General features: G+C 39.1%; 1 protein-coding gene across 3 annotated transcripts in view; it reads right to left on the bottom strand.

Annotated features, from left to right (window-relative positions):
• Positions 1 to 395: 395 nt before the first annotated feature.
• Positions 396 to 19,892, bottom strand: part of PPP1R14C (protein phosphatase 1 regulatory inhibitor subunit 14C) — a 73,907-nt gene continuing 54,410 nt past the window's right edge. The window contains exons 2-4 of one of the 3 annotated variants that reach the window (XM_073335223.2): positions 15,078 to 15,161; positions 13,729 to 13,761; positions 396 to 1,735 (exon numbers count right to left, since the gene is read on the bottom strand). In XM_073335223.2, the coding sequence (XP_073191324.1) occupies positions 1,661 to 1,735; positions 13,729 to 13,761; positions 15,078 to 15,161 (192 nt within the window). In that variant the 3' untranslated portion in view covers positions 396 to 1,660. Of the gene's footprint in view, positions 1,736 to 5,663; positions 5,769 to 13,728; positions 13,762 to 15,077; positions 15,162 to 19,892 lie in introns of those variants that run through there. The other 2 variants (XM_073335222.1, XM_073335224.2) reach the window with 2 other exon arrangements.

Here is a 19,892-nt window from a genome sequence, read left to right as displayed (position 1 = left end):
CGAACTGGAATGTCTCTCATTGTCAATACTTCACTGAATTATTACTTTGGAGATTATGAAAAGGTCTAAGTGTGTACATGGCAGTATGTTTTCTAGAGGAAGGCATGTGAAAGCTCCATAATCATCTCACATAATGCATTCTCTAATGACTAGAAAGGACAACTTTAACTTTGTACCAAACCCAGAATTTGATTTCAGTCCGCAGAGACTACTGAAATCTAATACTCAAACATTTGAGGCTAGGTGGTATTACCCCCAAGCCCAGGGTATTAGGCCAGCCTAAGGTGGACTGACATGTATTGACCAACTCACTCCTTCTGTGTATACATCCCTATAACTATCATTGAATATATGCACTAGTAGCTTTGGGAAGTGTAGATGTAACAAGAGTCACAAGTTCCATTTATTTGAGTAAATATCTGGTAAATAAAATCATTGATAAACATTACAAAATTAAATACATTTAAAAAAGCTTGCCAGCATACATAAAATTCACAAACATGTATTTCTTATTTTTAAAAATAAAATATGTTAAGAGCACCTTTGATATAAAATGCCTGACTAAATTCATCTACTGGCATATGGTAGCTTATGGAACATCTGGAAAATGTCCCTAATTAAGAAGTGTCAGGGATCCACTGAAAGTATTCCATTCTTGCTTTCACAAGAAAGGAGGACCCATAACTAACAAGCCCCCCCTAGTTCTGGGGACAGAGCTCTAAACAAATGCTACACTATTCTTTATTGAAAGGGGGATCTGCATTAAAACCTGCAATGCAAAACAGTGCTTTTGGTTTGTTTTGGTAGCACTTCTTTCCCCCACACTGTGAAACATTTTTTAGATGGCGATTGACATTTCTCTAGGTATCACATCAGGCTCTTATACAGTAGGTTAATACAACTCTAACACACCATGAGGTGAAGAGAAAATGATCTGGCAAAGCATCAAAGTCAATAAAACAATTAGAAGTCTACAAATTAAGCCCTTAAGAAACTCCCCCATTTCTCATATGTTGCTTTCTGTATGAGAAGATATACTGAAGTTCTTCACCTCGGTGTTTTAAAATGGATTTAGAAAATGGCAGTACTCATTTTGGTAACCTAAATTGTTGCCCTCTAGTAACATGTTTGCTTCAGCAACCATTTAAATAGTTTACTGTAACAACTTCCCTTCCAGCCAAGTGAAACAGTATTCACACCCCCACTTTACAACTTATGTACATACAAGCACAAGAAACTTGACATCCATGAGTTAAATGTACAGCCAACTTAAAACGTTATCTAACTAGTTGCTAGGGGAAAATAAAAAGGCAATTCTTCTAGCTCTGCAAGTTTACATACTCTTCTGATTCACCATGTGGGATTGCTGCCCTTCATTGCTATGACATGGTCACTAATGCCTGGGTTCTTCACTGGTTCAAAAATCCTTTAGTAGGATAGTTGAGCAGCTCCAAAAATGTTGATATCCTTGATAAAAAAACTGACAATTAAAAAAAACCCTTGAAAGCACATGAAATAGGACTCCCTTGAGTAAATGTCAAAACTGAACCAAATAAAAAAAAAGTTGCTCAGAAAGACAACTCTATTTTAATAAACATCTTGTAGTCAAAGTCCCATTTCCCTTGCTAGGTTTCTTATAAGAGTGCTACTATTTGAGTAGTTATATACTCTTCTTTTGAGGGGGGCTTAGCTTTCTCATCCCTCTTATCCGAGTTAGCAGTTCTCTGATAAATTCCTAGGGGAAAAAAAAAAAAAAAGATTAGAAAAACAATATTTTGCATCATCAAGACATCATAGTTTTGGTTTGTATTTTTTTTTAAAAGGAGGAACACTAAAGCAAACTATGCAAGCTTATCCTGGAGATAAGCTTTTACTGGTAAGGTGGAATTTATATGAGCTCTTGGAATCTTAAAGGTTTCAGAGTAACAGCTGTGTTAGTCTGTCTTCGCAAAAAGAAAAGGAGGACTTGTGGCACCTTAGAGACTAACCCATTTATTTGAGCATGAGCTTTCGTGAGCTACAGCTCACTTCATCGGATGCAAACTGTCAGTTTCCACGGTATGCATCCGATGAAGTGAGCTGTAGCTCACGAAAGCTCATGCTCAAATAAATGGGTTAGTCTCTAAGGTGCCACAAGTCCTCCTTTTCTTTTTGGAATCTTAAAGTAAAGGCTACATGCACACTTCCCTCATGAAGTGGAAAGGAAAGAAACTCATTATTCCCTCCATGTGCAAATATAACTCAGTTGCTATCCATCTTCCACCCTTTTATCACACAAGTCTATTTGACAGTTGTCCACTGGGCAACTTTCTTCAAAAGCTAGAAGAAGCAGCTCACGTCAAATGTTATGTTTCAAACTTACGGCTGGTCTGTTTCAAACTTACGGTGGTAAATCAATCTAACTTACGCGACTTCAGTTACATGAATAACGTAACTGAAGTCGGCGTAGTTAGATCCACTTACCGCGGTGGCTACACCTTATGCTTCTTGGGGAGGTGGAGTACACAAATCGATGAGAGAGTGCTCTCCCATTGATTTAGCATGTCTTCACCAGACCCGCTAAAATCAACACTCGCTGCCAATCTACTGGTAAGTGTAGACATGCCCTTAGTCTTTCTTTTTTTTAAATGTAGCTCTCTATGAGATCAGAGTTAAAATCTAAGTGCAACGAGGTGTTTTCACCTGCACTTTCCTCAAACACAACAGGCAATTTTGGTAACCTGCCCTCAAAACATGTCACCTTCAGGCAGAGATCAAGCTCAGGAAATCTCAGCCCCAGAAGGAGAGTTTCAGAAAGCTACAATCTTGAAAAATATGAAGTTATTATGAAAACTCTGACTACAGTGGTTACTACTGAGAAATTACTGACATTTACGCCACATCTACAATGGAAAAGCTTGCCAAAAATGTTCCCTTTCCCCATCACTGTTAGCCCCACTTTTGCCAAACAAGTAGTCACACTAGGGTTCCCCCTAGTGCTACAGCGGTCCCAGAGCCAAACCCCATTTTACCACCTTTTTAAATTAAAGGAAATTTAATTAATTGACACAATAATAGTGGGTCTGGCTGAGAGATTCTTGCCCACATGAGGTCTCCCAATGGTGCTTTCACAATTTCTGCGGAAGCTGGGTCACCACACGTGATAATATATGTAAGTTTACCTAGTGTAGGCAAGGCTTACATCAGGCAAAACCAGCCACTAACATCTAGATACAATATGAGTGGTTAAGGATGGTTTTTAAACTTTAAAAGGGACAGTGCTGTTTAAAATTATAATAAACTTATGCACATAGTTGGTCCTTAATCAAGCTAGTAGTCTGATGGACTTCGAAGGGGTTTTCTTTCACGTTTAAACACTAGTTATGAGTCAGGGTTTGCAGAAACAGACCACAATTTAAAATTGTTTTGTTATTATTTATCTACTGTTATTTGTATATGATCATAGCTTTTAGTTTACAGTTAATGAATTCTGGTACAATATTACCTCTTAATACAGGTAGGATAAGGATTGTCCAAACAATTTATACAAAATTAGTTTATCCCCTGAATCAAAATTTTGATTAGATCCCAAAATTTGTTTAGTTGGAATTCCAACTAATCTGAAGATTTTTGATGTCATTTGAGACTTTTGGATAATTGAATTTACCAGTAGTGCCATACGTAGAACTGTAAAAACATATGGTGATTTGTAGACGTAAGTACTAGCACATGTGAGTGTCAGCTTGGCGTTAAGTTCTTAAATACCGAAATATAATATAGTTATGGGTAGCAAGCCAGGAAATAGCTGACAAGATAATTCCAAACTGGAAATGAAAGTAATCAATAGACCTAGATTTAAAAGATATCTTCATTAATGTCGCTATAGTGATATTAAATAAAAATGAAGCCCTTTGCTTAGCCTGTAACAAAAGTTGCACTTCCAAGTTTCATTCCCTGGGGGGAGGGTTAGAAATGCCAGTGAACAAAGTCAGCACCTACACGCCACACTGATAGGCTCAAATGAACATGTTGAAACCCTGATAAAACAAATGCTTAAGTTTGTTTGCTACCAGGGCTACAGTATTTATGGGAGATGTCACTATGAGTAACATTTATGGTTAGATATATATTTAACTCAAGAGAGGGGTCGGTGTGTTTCTGGATGGACTGCGTGAGTCTCAACACACTACTGCAATACAGTAGAAGGAAAGCAAGCTTCTTCTCTGCCCATTTAGAAGAGATTTGATTGGGGAAACAGATTTTTTAAAACCTGAAATAGATTTCTCCCTCAGCTGTCCCAAATGAAAAAAGTATGCATCAATATCTCAAACACTCGATTAAGATATTTCTTCTCCTCCTAAAAGTTTTATCCTTCCTTTCTGCCCTATTTGATCAGCCTCCCATTCCCTTTCTAAATGCCTGGAACCTCCCTATCTGCTCCCATAAAAGGTTGCAGTACTTCACCTCCTTTCCCCCCCGTAATAGGCAGCTGCAAAGCATCCAGTTCAGAACTTGGCTGACTCTTTAATGTCAACAGGACACAAAAGAGTTGATCAGCAACCTGTGTACCTAAAATGTGAATATAGGGACCCGTATAGCTGCACTTCTGATATTGGATTGCTCAAGTTTTCCTATTTGAAATGTGGCCATGGAATTCCACTGAGCTCCTCTCTCACCCCTCCTTCTAGAGGAGCTGTTCAATAGTTTTCCCCCTGTGATATCAAATTTAACTATGACTGTTAGGATATAGATATTCAGGCCTGTCTGTAAAGGCCTATACTCTAAGAATTTAGGTGTATTCTTATCACTTGTATAAAAGAGAGAATCAAAATCACTGTCTGCTGGTGTAAGGGCCTTCTCTTACTGTCACAGTCTGAGGCCCTGTTCTTAGGCTAAGGCCTTTGGCTAAGCAGCAGAGGCAGCCATAAGCTGGGAAGCGAACGGTCACATCCTCACATTCCAAACTAGTCACAATGAAAGAAGGTGCTGTTGGGCACTATCAGGACAGGATTGTATTCCTGTCACCTCCAGAGAGGGGGAGGTGCCTAGAAAATGTGGAGGGAAGCTTGGTTTGATGGCATCCTGTCTGGCAGGAACTCACTTATCAATAGCTGGGATGTGAAATCCTCACTTCTGTATTGTCTTGTCATTATAGTTCCCACTTTGCTGTTGTTTGTCTGTATAATCTCTGTCTGGTTCTGTGATTGTTCCTGTCTGCTGTATAATTAATTTTGCTGGGTGTAAATTAATTAAGGTGGTGGGATATAATTGGTTACATAATCATGTTACAATATGTTAGGATTGGTTAGTTAAATTTCAGGAAAATGATTGGTTAAGGTATAGCTAAGCAGAACTCAAGTTTTACTATATAATCTGTAGTCAATGAGGAAGTTGGTGTGGGTGGGAGGGGGTGGGCGTGGGCGTGGGCATGTGGGTGAGGGAGATGGGAACAGGGAATGGGGGTAAGAAAATTGGAATAATGTTTTGCTAAAGAGGGAAATGGGAACAGGGAATGGGAGTAAGGAAGTTGGAATCATGTTTGGCTAAGGGTAGGAATGGGAACAGGGACACAGGTGTAAGGCTCTGTGGTGTCAGAGCTGGGAAGGAGGATACTAAGGAAGGAAACTGGAATCATGCTTGCTGGAAGTTCACCCCAATAAACATCGAATTGTTTGCACCTTTGGACTTCGGGTATTGTTGCTCTCTGTTCATGCGAGAAGGACCAGGGAAGTAAATGGGTGAAGGAATAAGCCCCCTAACAATGACCAGCTTACTTTCAGATGAAATCTCTGTGTAAAATGAAAGCAAACAGACCCATAGGAGATTATGAGCAATCAGTAGAAGAAACACGGTTTTAGAAATTCAAAGAGGGTTTCCCCCTCCTCCTTTGAAGTAGAACCACAACCCTCCTACACCTTATATAGAGTGAAGGGTGTTGATCAGGAAAGGAGACAAACCACACAAATTACCATTCATTTAAGGAAATAAATGAAATTATTAGAAAGGATTTCCCCCTCAGGAGCAATTTTACTTGTGATAAGGAATTCTAAACTATAAACTATCAACACATTTGTAGGTTGCAGATACTTCACACCATGCGGTAGTTAATATATGCCACAGGTATGCAGTGAAGCAAGTTCGTAATCAGAGTGTTTCTAGAACATTTTTGCTTTGCACTGGGCATCATTCTGCCCCTGATGCCTGCATAAAACTCAGATGCTAATACACAACTATGCCTTTCTGCTCACATTCAAAGCAAAGAACAGCTGAGTAAGCATGCAAAGAGAAAGCAAGAAGGATCTCACAAGGCTGCAGATTTGTTTTCCTTGGCTGACTGGGAGATGGGAAGATGCTTCATAATGGTTTATTGTGCATTCATTTTATAATCATCAAATTAGCTAACTCAATACTTCTGGCACAGCAACGGCCCTTTGCTTTCTTTAAATGCTACACAGAAAGGATTGAAATTGGTTTTTGCACCTTTTATTCTTTACGGGTGTATTAGGAGGCAGCTTAATGGCGGGGGGGGGAGGGGGCTATTTGTTCCCCACACACACCCTCAGAAACAGTTTACTTTTACATTAGAAATTCTGGTTTTCTCTACCTTGTTTTTCTTGGAATGTTTGATTGATGATGATTGAGAATTGACAGGATTGACAGTCACCATGCAAATGAAAGCTGATTATGTTAAAAAAAACCTGAATTTTTTAAAAATCAAAAACACTTCCCTTTCCAGGTTTTGTTAACATCTATTTAACTCATATGCTTGAGAAACACTTAGGAACAACAGTTCTGTTAAAGATTCAAAGGGCTAAGATAGTTTGCTCCTTGCTATCTCCAAGAAGTCCCTGCAGCAAAATTTGGCACCCTCTTATTTTTAAAGAAGAAAAAACAAAGAACCACACTAAGTAAGGCCTTTAATTTCAAAGCAGGGGGGGAAAAAAGGCACAAACCCAGTTTAATTTCTTTTGCAGGTCACCTCTAAACACAATTTGTTACAAATGTGGAGATCCCTGTTAATGAACCATGGGAAGCCATTGTTTCTGGAAGACATGCCTTTCTAATTCAAAAGAGCAAATTTTCATGAGAGAGAGAGAGAGAGAGAGACTAAATCTATATTTCATTTGAATTCATTTATATTCAGACCTTCAGGCATTTTCCCAGTCTCCCCCCTCTAACATTTTTCCTAATCAAAGGCATGCAGTTCAGATAGAGCTGGGTGGGTGGGGGGACAGATGAAATGCTAATTCAGCAAGAGGGGAAATCATTTCACCGCTCCTCTTTGGAGGTGTGATTCACTGTTTTAATGACCAGCAATGAATTCCAGGTTTCCTGTTTAAGTTATTCCAATTAGTTCCAGAGTCTAATTGGACACCATCCCAACAGATGTTTCTCCACATGTACAGGATACTTGTGATAAGAGCTCCTCTTAGCCTAGAAATACTTGGAATCCTATACAGAAGCATTTCAAGTCTGGTTTACAAGACAAGCCAAAGAAGGGACAGTATTCATTTGCACAAAGTAACCTTTCCCTCCACAGCCTTCGCTCTCCACAGCCAAATAAAACTCCTGATAGGGTTACTGAGCAACACTGGCCATAGGCAGAGGACATCTCTTCAGAGGGACACTGATCAGCTGGAGCAATACAGGAACAGTGAGCTATCACTGTGTTGGTCCCAGAACATTCAAGAAATCAGTCCAATAAAAGATATTACCTCACCCACCTGGTCTCAATAAAGGAACAGACGGACAGGTCTTTACACAGGTGTGTGTGGGGGAGAAAAATATACAAAGCCTGAGTTGCCTGCAGTGTGCTAAAAAGAATGCAGGGTTTGTTCCCTCTATGGGCCCTTGGTTGGGCAGGGTGGTGACAGGTGCCTCAAAAGGGGAAGGAAGGAGGTGGAGCCATGGGTCTACTTTCTCTCTCCAATCTATATTGGTGTGAGCAGATAGCAGTCCTCTTGCGCACTAAGCTGCTCACTGAAACATAATCCCTTCCCCCAAGTTGTCCTGGGGATAGTGCCACTTCATTGGGACTGACCTTTCCCATCTCTATTGTGGCATTTAGCCAGTGGCTTATGGAAGGTATCTGGTGAAGAGATCATATATCCTGAGTATTCCCACACCTGCTGGACTATTCACAGGCACTGCTGTTTTTGCTGTTTCTTCTCCCCCACACAGTGCACCAGCATCACTAGAATGGAAACACAGTTCTGGTCCTTTGTTTATATTTGTGGTATTAAAAGAAATAGAACTTGCCAGCCACATCTGCAGAGTAAACTGCACAATATGTGCATTGTGTGAGGCATGCCCAAACATTTGGCCCAAACCATAGTCCAAAAGCTTTGTCAAGAAACTATCATTTCCTCTAGTTAGAAATTAAACTTGGAAAAATAGATCTGTAGGGAAATGCCAGTTCAAACGCATTCTTCCCAATGCAGGACTGAAAACCTCTCAAACGCTCCAACTGTTCAAGTAGCTAGGGGGCACTGATTAAGTCACTTAACTAATAGAGTCCCGTACTTTCTTTTGCTGACTCCATTCATGGATACATGATGTTGTTAAGCACATAATTTCCTGCCCAAGAGCTGCAGTGAAGGGCCAATCGCACCTTTGCCATGAGACACTGTTTGACTGGTTGAAAAATGCCAATAATTCTCAAAATTTCCAGTGAAAAGCTTTTTTTTTTGACATTTCCACTCAGTGCTTTTGGTTTCCCCTACTTCTCTTCCTTTTCTCCCTTTTCTCAGTGGAAAATAAAGGGTAAAAGGAAGAGTAAAATAAACAAAACAAGTTTTCTAGCATTTTGTCAAAAACAACTTTCAAGAGAAACTGAAGTTTTCTATCTCTGGTATGCGTACGTATACACACACACACACACACACAGAGTCAGAGACAGCCTAGACATGAATTATCAGAATTACCAACCTCATTGGCCTTGTTTACAACAGGAAATCTCCTAACATTGTGCTGGTCACTGTGGCAGCCACACCAGCGCGAGCACTAATGTAGACTAGCCAGAGGTTTCTTAGACTTGCTCTGAACCTATCTTACACTAGCATTCTCACTATTGCTACCAGTGGTGGAGCTGCACCAGTGAGAGATTCTCAAAAGTTAATACAGATAGAGTCCTCAACTTCTTCAAAATGGATGCCTTGATAAAAGCTCATTCTTTTCAGGACCACAACAGTTCTTTAATATTAAATTTTCAATAGATCAGCAAAAGAGTAAGTTCTAGTGTCCTCCCTGACAGATGACAATACCCAGAGGCTTTTCTGTGGTGCTCATCACTGCAACATGAGTGCTACAAACATAAATTTATGACCACAAACACCGCCTGTGATTCAGGGTAAGCATCCTCGCATTTGACGGACAGGGAATTGAGGAACAGAAATATTGACTTGCCCCAGGTCTGTCTTGATCTTCTCACTCCCAGGACAGTGCAGAAAGGCCATGCTTCTTCCACAGGCTAGAGTATAGGGATGGTATTCTATTCTGAGAATGGCTAGCTGTTTTGAGTAGGGAAGCTCAAGTTCTTGCAGAATATATGAATATTAAAATCAACTGGAACATGAAAATTTATTATTAAGTGACCCTCATGGATAAAGAAAAATATGGACCCAACATACATTCCTCACCTCTTCGTGACAGTTATTTTGCAGATGAGACTTAAAATGCTCTTTAAGTTTCTCCACCCATCTAAAAAAGGAGCTACAGTACTCTTCCAAAATATTCATTCACCCCAAGACTGGGTCTTCTGTCACAGAAGGAACTCCCATTTTTGAATAGTGTATAATGGAAAGGAAAAAATGGAAGAGGAATATCCACTCTTAAGTGGTGTACAGAATTCAGCAATACAATTCAAAGTCTTGCAGACTGAATTTTTCAAACTTGGGCATGCCAGACTTGGAGGCTTTTCTTTAAACTTATTTCCCTAGCCTGGGTTTTCTAGAGGTATCTCAGTTTCTCTTCAGCAGGTGTGACCTAATCACATTAAGAAAGCAGGCCTTTATTATTTATACTTTAAGATCTAACAATATCTTGCGAAGTGTGCCTCTTAGCCATTGATTTTAGAAATACAGTGAAGTTGGCATCATGTGTCCAGAAGACATTTTTAGTTCCTGGCACACATGACCAAACTTGCTTCTGAGATTAGGGGACATATCAGTCACATTACATGTTGTTCTTGATTAAGATGTTACACTGAATATATTTAAATGGCTTTTAGTCAGTGGGTCTTATTTTATATACAAGCCAAACTATAATCCATAATACCTTCATCAAAATAATTTGAGGATATTGAATGACTGATATTTCTTTATTTGAAATATTAAGTTTATAAAGTTATGAAAATGATAATTTACTGCAAAAAATGCCAGCTTTAAACATGTTTAGTTCAGGTGAAAGTAGCAGCAATTGCTGTCTTACACAACCTGAGCTTTTAGAATAACTGATCATGCTCAGGTTTCAGAGTAGCAGCCGTGTTAGTCTGTATTTGCAAAAAGAAAAGGAGGACTTGTGGCACCTTAGAGACTAACGAATTTATTTGAGCATAAGCTTTCGTGAGCTACAGCATCCAATGAAGTGAGCTGTAGCTCACGAAAGCTTATGCTCAAATAAATTCGTTAGTCTCTAAGGTGCCACAAGTCCTCCTTTTCTTTTTGATCATGCTCAAGAGTCTAGTTGTATTTTACTTTGAAGGAAGATAAACACTTATAAATTAGTGCCTATTATTACTTTAGATAATCTAAGAGAGAGAAAACCTTAAAACCTGCCACCTGCTGAGTGACCTAAATAATTCTGTTTCTTCGGATTGGAAAAGCCATTGAGTATTAATGCACAGATATAACTCCTGAAACTTTCCTTAACATTCCACCTCCGAAGAGAGTTGTGGAAACTAAACAGAACTGACTTGAGGTGAGCTGTAGCTCACGAAAGCTTATGCTCAAATAAATTGGTTAGTCTCTAAGGTGCCACAAGTACTCCTTTTCTTTTTGCGAATACAGACTAACACGGCTGTTACTCTGAAACCTGTCAATCTGCAAAAGTGACACCTTGTCAAACATATAAATGTAGGGGGGAGGAATAGCTCAGTGGTTTGAGCATTGGCCTGCTAAACCCAGGGTGGTGAGTTCAATCCTTGGGGGGGCCATTTAGGGATCTGGGGCAAAAATTGGGGATTGGTCCTGCTTTGAGCAGGGGGTTGAACTAGATCTCCTAAGATCCCTTCCAACCCTGATATTCTGTGATTGTGTGAACTTCAAATTAGTGAACTTTGACTTTATTAGCTTTCCTTTCATGTGCTGTAAAATTGCAGATTTCATACTACGTTAATTTTTTCTGGTTAGAACTCAGGATCACAAGCATTTTTCAGGTGGTAGATGTTTAAATGTTAAGTCCTTGCCAGAAATAGAACTTACCATATTTGAATTACAGCTCCTTAGAAGGAGAAATGCCAGACACTACACTTCTCTCTACACACACACACTCTTGCTCTTATAGAAATAGTTCACATGCTAATGTGATAAACAGCCAGATTTTTTTATATAGATAGAGTGTGTGTGTTGTGTATTTGTTTATACATGTGTAAATAGTTTTTTTTTCTTCCATGTCCCAGGATTTTCTCTTTTCCCCTTTCAACCCCAAACTGGACAAATTACCCCACTGGCAGAGGAAGAAGAGACCCTGCTCACTGCAGTCTGTCAATTCTGCTCCCATGCCAGCTCAAAGGGTCACCAAGGGAGTGAGGGGAGACTCTTCAAGGTAAGAGCATTGCCTCCATTTCACTGGCACAGGAGTCAAGGACCAAGAAATTAGAATACTAAAATCTAATCCCCTATGGTGGTGCCTTCAAACTTTGGCTCTTTACTTTCAGTTTAAGATTAGGGCACACACAGATCTTCGTACTATTCCATTTAAGCTGCCATACCAATTAACCCTGTCTTTATTACTGTAAGTGCATTCCCTCACGCATACAGATATCTTCTAAAATTATGTTAAACACTGAACACCGCCTCATTCTCAAGTGTCAGGTGTATATTCAGAATATAGAAATAACATTTTTCTTGAGACGAATACAAACTAGACAGAATTTTGGTATAATAAACAGATTTTTAAGCAAAATAATTTTAGCTTAAACTAATTTTGTAATTATTAGTTTGCTCTCTTGCCCTACCTTTCCCTCCCAAAAAAAGCCATCCTCATACATTTATCTAGTTGGGAGAATGGGGTAATCTTGCAAGATTAAAACAAGAGATATTCAGAGCCACTCTCGATAAGCCCATTTGAGCTATTAGCATCCTGTTCTGCATCTCTTCACCTCAAAGTCCGAGAGACATCAGCAATGTCAGGTTCCTGACCAATAGCATGAAAAACAATTGAAGTTCAATGGCCTTTGCTGGAATACGTTGACTGGGTCATCTCAAACATAGCACAACTACTGTAAGACACATCAGAAAGACTTGGCCTTTTAGCCTGGTATCTCTGTAGGAATCCCAGCAGCGTACCACATCTACCATTTCCATCGCACTGAAGGATAAGCTATACAAGCATTAGTATCCAAGTCTTTCTGAGCTACATTTCCATCATCCCAAACAAGAGACTTCATTGGCCATGGCTGCAGCAATGGGTCATCAACAGACTTCTCCAGTATACGGTTCAGTAAGAATTTAAGGCAGAAATAGACAAAGAATTGTCCTGTCAGCCATAACAGAGGTTTTGCCTGACAGATTGCTTCAGTATTCTGTAAAGAAAGCAGCTCAGATTATAGCCATTTCAGCCTGATCTCCCTTGAAGCAGAACTATGTTACCCAAAGCCTTGTTTAATAATGGCACACACCCCTGTCAAGCACAGCTTGACTACAGCAGTTACCAAATAATGGAAACCAAGCTACCGTGCACTCCCCACCCACAACTGCAGTATCTTAGATGCCACTATTTGGCATTTGTTCAGAAAGTATTGATTTAACTTAAAAGCTTCGATCATGCATTTTAGTAGTTCAACTATTCAAAATATCTGTTAGATCACCAGGCTCACTCTTCCTAGTAAACATGTGCAATTGTAATATATTAAAAGTGGTATAGGTGCTTACAAGTATTTTCTATAGAAATACTAAACTTCCATCCGAATATCCACTTAACAGAAGTCTGTTGGCTTAATCATTCCACTGTATTGTATTTGTATCCATTTATAAAGGTGGCTGGACACATGCCGCTCAAACAAATGTCTATAAAGTAAGATTATAAGTCTCTCCCCAAAGATAAGCTAAAAAGACAAGAGTATAATGGTCTTGCTTAGGAGACCATACAATACATTTAATAGGTTGAAACAATGTTATGCAAATATAGTCATTTGGTCAGTTTGATTTTTATCATTTCAGATGAAGTGATTCCATTTGTTCACGTCTTCACATCTGAGCTTCACATCTTGATTTAGGTGTTATTGAAGGCAACCAAAACATGAGAGAAGGACAAGTAACACTATGTTTATAGTTTGCACATTTTACCTGCATCACAAATCAAAACCCTAACACTTATCTAGGAATAATCAACTTTCTTCCAAAGAGCCCAATCCTGCTCCAGTCAAATAGCAGAACTCCAGCATTCCAGGGGAGACTGTCAGGCCTGAAATGTTCATAACCCCTCAACTCCTAATCAGCATTCCCATATTTTTACCTAAAGATATAGATATAGTACGACTACACTGTTTTTAACAGGGAAAAATGGTATTCAAGAAAAGGGGTATTTTACCTCTGTTGGTTTGTAGCAATCTACAAGAACTTCCTAGAAGTAAAACATGAAAGAAGTCTGTATTAAGTTTTGAATACAGTTTCTGTATTAAGTTTTGAAAAGTAAAAACACATCTATAATCTGAGACTATCGTACTTTCATAGTGTTTTTCCCATATATAATCAAGCTAGATCAATGAGCTTTCATGTAGCTTACAGAGGAGAGATGTGCAATCTTTACATTCAATAACTCCTCCCAGAGCGTAGCAGCATAGGTGCAGCAAAGTATCTATAGCAGAAAGGGACTACGCCACTGGGCTCAGAGGGGAAGTAGTAGCAGCTTCCTTAAAAAGGAATTCTACATTAAAAATCCCGATTTGTAAATCTCCAAGGAGATAGAGAGGAGGAAAAGCTAAGATTTCATACATACAAATACTACCCCCAACACACCCCAAGATTCAAGTAACTTTTTACTGGGAGCTTTTCACTAGGGCATCACTAATTGGGTTCTTTACAGACCTTCATCCCAGTTCACATGTTTACTAGATCTTGTTTCATTTCCCCTCATATATCTTACCTATTACCCATTTTATGGCAAGTCCCGCACTGGCTTCAAGTGTCTTTCCAGACACACAATTATTCTTCCTTTCTCCCCACTCTTTCCTCTCCCACTCCATTTCATTAACATTTACCTCAAACAAGATTATGGAATTAGACCAAGAAGTCTACTGTAATTGCCTAATTCAGATGACATACTTTGGATTTCCCTGTTTTGTTAATTCTTGTTGTTGACTATCTTGATTTTCACCCCACATTTTTAGATAGAGCCCTGAATGGCTACCAATGGGTTATGCTTTTACACTCAAAAAATTGCATGTGTTTCAACAGAAGCTGTAGTTATTTTTTCCATTGCTAGGAAAAGATTAGTAATGAAGACCACAGGGATCCGTACACATGCATTAATAGGGAATAATGCCAACACTATCATGACCAGAAGACCCACTGGTTTCTGAGGTTCTTAAAGTTAACGTGGGTTTTTCCTCTTCATATTTTACAATACTAATGACACTTGGAGAAAAGTTAAGGTGATCTACTACTTCTCAGAATAATTATCCCTCTCACTAGTGTACTGGACATTGTATTTTTACTATTGTCATCCTCATTCAAGGAGTTTCCTCATAATGCTAGGGAATCTGTTTACATTCAGACAGTAGTCCTAGACAGGTTACATTAAATTCCCTTTTCTCAAATTTAGGAAATACTCATTCTAAGGCTACCACCAGAAGCAGAGTCATTCAGAATTAACATATCAGGGTGACTATATCTTAAGTCAGCTATATGCTCAAGTTTACTTAAGGAAAAATATTTCACCTGTAATTTGATAGCTCTCTCCTCTTCATTAGTTGCATCAAGAAGGTCATCAATGTCAATTTCTACATCTGGCATCTCTTCTTCCTGCAAAAGGAAAAAAAAATTATCAGGTTGAGTGCATTAAGTTGTCCAACTCAAAAGCTGAGCTGGCAGTCTAGCAATAGCACGTACATTACCATCTGCTGGGGGTCAGAGGAGAAAGAAATCAATTAGACACACCAGGTTGGTTCTTCATTCCTAGGCCAAGAGAGGTCACAAACAGCATGCTTAGGCCTTGGTAGTACAGGGAGGGAGATTTCTCGTAAGTCTTCTGACAATTTCAGGAACAGTGTTAACTAGTTCAAGAATAGCTGCATATAGCCCTCCTTGGATTGGAGCAGATGAAGTGTTCGGTGCAGGGAAAGGGATAGAGAAGCAAAAGAATTGCTTTGAAAATTATACTCTGGATTGGCCTTTCGGCTGTTCCTACCTTGTTTCAGTTATGGAAAGGCATGCTCATTCACTGTTAGCACAAAGTGACACCCTAGTTCCCAGCAGGAAAGTTCAGATTTCCAGTGCCCACAATGAAGAAATGAGAAATTTCATACACAAAGTCTTTCCCCATAAGATTATTATATTCAATTGATATCCCACAGCTTTTGCGTCACCACTGAAATCAGACAGATGTTACATGCGAGACAAAGCCATTCAGAAATTGGATCTTTCTGCCCACTAGGTTTAGGAAACATGATCAGCAATATATAGATTCTGAAGTACTACATGCTTCTTCAGTCTCTCCCATAGAAAGCATTTTTGCTAAAATTTAGATATCCCTGCTTACTGCATTTAAATTATGTAAAAATAATAATAATAAAAAAAAAATCTGTTGAGCGTTTTAACTGTCTGACCAAATACAATGTCAGAGTTGTTCCTCTGTACTTACAAGTATCTCAATGTTAGCAGTCAAGATTCATTTTATTCATACCATCAAAATAACTAGCCAGATCACAGATTCCACCTGCAAACAAAACACCAACTAAGACAGACTTAAGCTTCTCCTTTAAGCTAAGTTTGCATTTTGTTATTTCTTGAGGGATGTGGATGGATTGTTTTTTCTTTTGAAAAAAGTAGAAATGGCACAGAAACATGCTAGTGTAGAACTGCAGACGGTTAGATAATATCAATATTGATATGGAATGCAAGTCACTTGCATGGTTAGCAAATGCAGCAGTAGACACGTCAAGCAACAGTTAGGCGTGGACATTCATTGAGTAAATAAAAAATATTTTCAACTGGAAGTTACTTTTTTCCCCTAAAATACTGCATGCACGCACACACACAAAACCACCAACCTCTTCCCCAAAACTGGGTACAAATTAAGTATAAGAAGGGTGAAAAAAATAATACTTTAAAAGAATTGTGTGGACTAAAAAACCATCATTCAGTATGAAGTCAGAATTCTAAAGTTAGACATAAGAAAGAAAAGCGGCCATACTGGGTCAGACCAAAGGTCCATTTAGCCCAATATCCTTTCTTCCAACAGTGGCCAATGCCAGATGCCCCAGAGGGAATGAACAGAACAGGTAATCATCAAGTGATCCATTCCCTGTCGCTCATTCCCAGCTTCTGGCCAACAGAGGCTAAGGACACCATCCGTGTCTATCATGGCTAATAGCCATTGATGGACCTATCTTCCATTAATTTATCTAGGTTTTTTTTTTAAAATCCTGTTATAGTCTTGGCCTTCACAACATCCTCTGACAAAGAGTTCCACAGGTTGACTGTGCATTGTGTGAAGAAATATTTTTTTGTTTTAAACCTGCTGGCTATTAATTTCATTTAGTGACCTCTAGTTTTTGTGTTATGAGAAGGAGTAAATAACACTTCCTTATTTACTTTCATCACACCAATCATGATTTTATAGACCTCAATCATATTCCTTCTTAGTAGTCTCTTTTCCAAGCTGGAGAGTCCCAGTCTTATTAATCTCTCCGCATACAGAAGCTGTTCCATACCCCTAATCATTTTTGTTGCCCTTTTCTGAATTCCAATATATCTTTTTTAAGATGGGGCAACCACATCTGCACGCAGTATTCAAGATGTGGGTGTACCATGGATTTATACAGAGGCAATATGATATTTTCTGTCTTATTATCTATCCATTTCTTGATGATTCCCAACATTCTGTTTGCATTTTTGACTGCCGCTGCACATTGAGTGGATGTTTTCAGAGAACTATCCACTATGACACCAAGATCTCTTTCTCGAGTGGTAACAGCTAATTTATGTTGAGATTATGTTTTGCAATGTGCAGCATTACTTTGCATTTATCAACATTGAATTTTATCTGCCATTTTGTTGCCCAGTCACCCGGTTTTGAGAGATCCTTTTGTAGCTCTTTGCAGTTTGCCTGGGACTTAACTATGCTGAGCAGTTTTGTATCAACTGCAAATGTTGCCACCTCACTGTTTACCCCTTTTTCCAGATCATTTATGAATATGTTGAATAGGACTGGTCTCAGTACATACCCCTCGGGGACATCACTATTTACCTCCCTCCATTCTGAAAACTGACCATTAATTCCTACCTTTTGTTTCCTATTTCTTAACCAGTTACCAATCCATGAGAGGACTTTCCCTTTTATCCCATGACAGTTTATCCACTGGATCCCCTTGTCCACGTGCTTGTTGACTCCTCAGATAATTCTAGTAGATTGGTGAGGCATGATTTCCCTTTACAAAACCATGTTGACTCTTCCCCAACAAATTATGTTCATCTGTGCGTCTGCCAATTTTGTTCTTTACTATAGTTTCAACCAGTTTGCCTGGTATTGAAGTCAGGCTTACCAACCTGTAATTGCTGGGATCACCTCGGGGGCCCTTTTTAAAAATTGGCATCACATTAGCTATTCTCCAGTCATTTGATACAGAAGCTGATTTAAATGATAGGTTACAGACTACAGTTAGTAGTTCTGCAATTTCACATTTGAGTTCCTTCAGAACTCTTGGGTGAATACCATCTGGTCCTGGTGACTTATTACTGTTTAGTTTGTCAACTTGTTCCAAAACCTCTTCTAAAGACACCTCAATCTGGGACAGTTCCTCAGATTTGTCACCTAAAAAGAATGGCTCAGGTTTAGGAATCTCCCTCATCTTCAGCCGTGAACACCGATGCAAAGAATTAATTTAGTTTCTCTGCAATGACCCTATCGTCCTTGAGTGCTCCTTTAGCATCTCGACTGTCCAGTGGCCCCACTGGTTGTTTAGCAGACTTCCTGCTTCTGATTTACTTTAAAAAAATAATTTTGCTATTACTTTGAGTCTTTGGCTAGCTGTTCTTCAAATTCTTTTTTGGTCTTTCTAATTATATTTTTACATGTCATTTGCCAGAGTTTATGCTCCTTTCTATTTTCTTCACTAGGATTTAACTTCCACTTTTTAAAAGGATGCCTTTTTGCTTCTCACTGCTTATTTCACTTCGTTGTTTAGCGACGGTGGCTCTTTTTTGGTTCTCTTACTATGTTTTTTAATTTGGAGTATACATTTAAGTTGAGCCTCTATTATGGTGTCTTTGAAAACTTTTCATGCAGCTTGCAGGGATTTCACTTTTGGTGCTGTATCTTTTAAGTTCTGTTTAACTCACCTCCTCATTTTTGTGTAGTTCCCCTTTCTGAAATAAAATGCTACAGTGTTGAGCTGCTGTGGTGTTTTCCCTGCCACAGGGATGTTAAATTAAATTATACTGTGGTCACTACTACCAAGGGGTCCAGCTATATTCACCTCTTGGAGCAGGTCCTGTGCTCCACTTAGAACTAAATCAAGAACTGCTTCTCCTCTTGTGGATTCCAGGACTAGCTGCTCCAAGAAGCAGTCATTTAAGGTGTCAAAAAAATTTATCTCTGCATCCAGTCCTGAGGTGACGTGTACTCAGTCAACATGGGGATAGTTGAAATTCCCCATTATTATGGAGTTTATTTTAATAGCCTCTCTAGTCTCCTTGAGCATTTCACAGTCACTATCACCATCCTGGTCAGGTGGTCGGTAATATACCCTACTGCTATATTCTTATTATTAAAGCATGGAATTACTATCCATAGAGAGTCTATGGTACAATTTGGTTCATTTAAGATTTTTATTTCATTTGATTCTACACTCTCTTTTACATATAGTTCCACTCCCCTACCAGCACGACCTGTTCTGTCCTTCCGATATATTTTGTACCCTGGTATTACTGTATCCCATTGGTTATCCTCATTCCACCACGTTTCTGTGATGCCTATTATATCAATATCCTCATTTAATACAAGGCACTCTAGTTCACCCATCTTATTATTTAGACTTCTAGCATTGGTATATAAGCACTTCAAAAACTTGTCACTTTTGAGCTGTCTGCCATTACATGATGTAATTGAATGGGATTTTTTTTTCATTTGACTGTTTCTCATCAGATCCTACCTGTATTTTATATTCTTCCATCCTCTCCTCCTTACTAGGAGAGAATCACCATTAATAGATCCTCCCCTAAGGGTTGTCTCTATCCGAACAATGTGCTCTTCTGCACCTGTCAGCTTTTCCCCAGCCCTTAGTTTAAAAACTGCTCTACGACCTTTTTAATTTTAAGTGCCAGCAATTTGGTTCCATTTTGGTTAAGGTGGAGCCCATCCTTCCTGTATAGGCTCCCCCTTTCCCAAAAGTTTTCCCATTTCCTAATAGATCTAAACCCTTCCTCCCTACACCATCGTCTCATCCACGCATTGAGACCCTGCAATTCTGCCTGTCTAACTGGCCCTGCACATGGAACTGGAAGCATTTCAGAGAATGCTAACATGTAGGTCCT

Source organism: Lepidochelys kempii, chromosome 3, assembly GCF_965140285.1.
Source record: "Lepidochelys kempii isolate rLepKem1 chromosome 3, rLepKem1.hap1, whole genome shotgun sequence".
NCBI classification, from domain to species: Eukaryota; Metazoa; Chordata; order Testudines; family Cheloniidae; genus Lepidochelys; species Lepidochelys kempii.
Note: the sequence above shows the minus strand (reverse complement) of the source record. Positions and strands in the feature narration are given on the sequence as shown.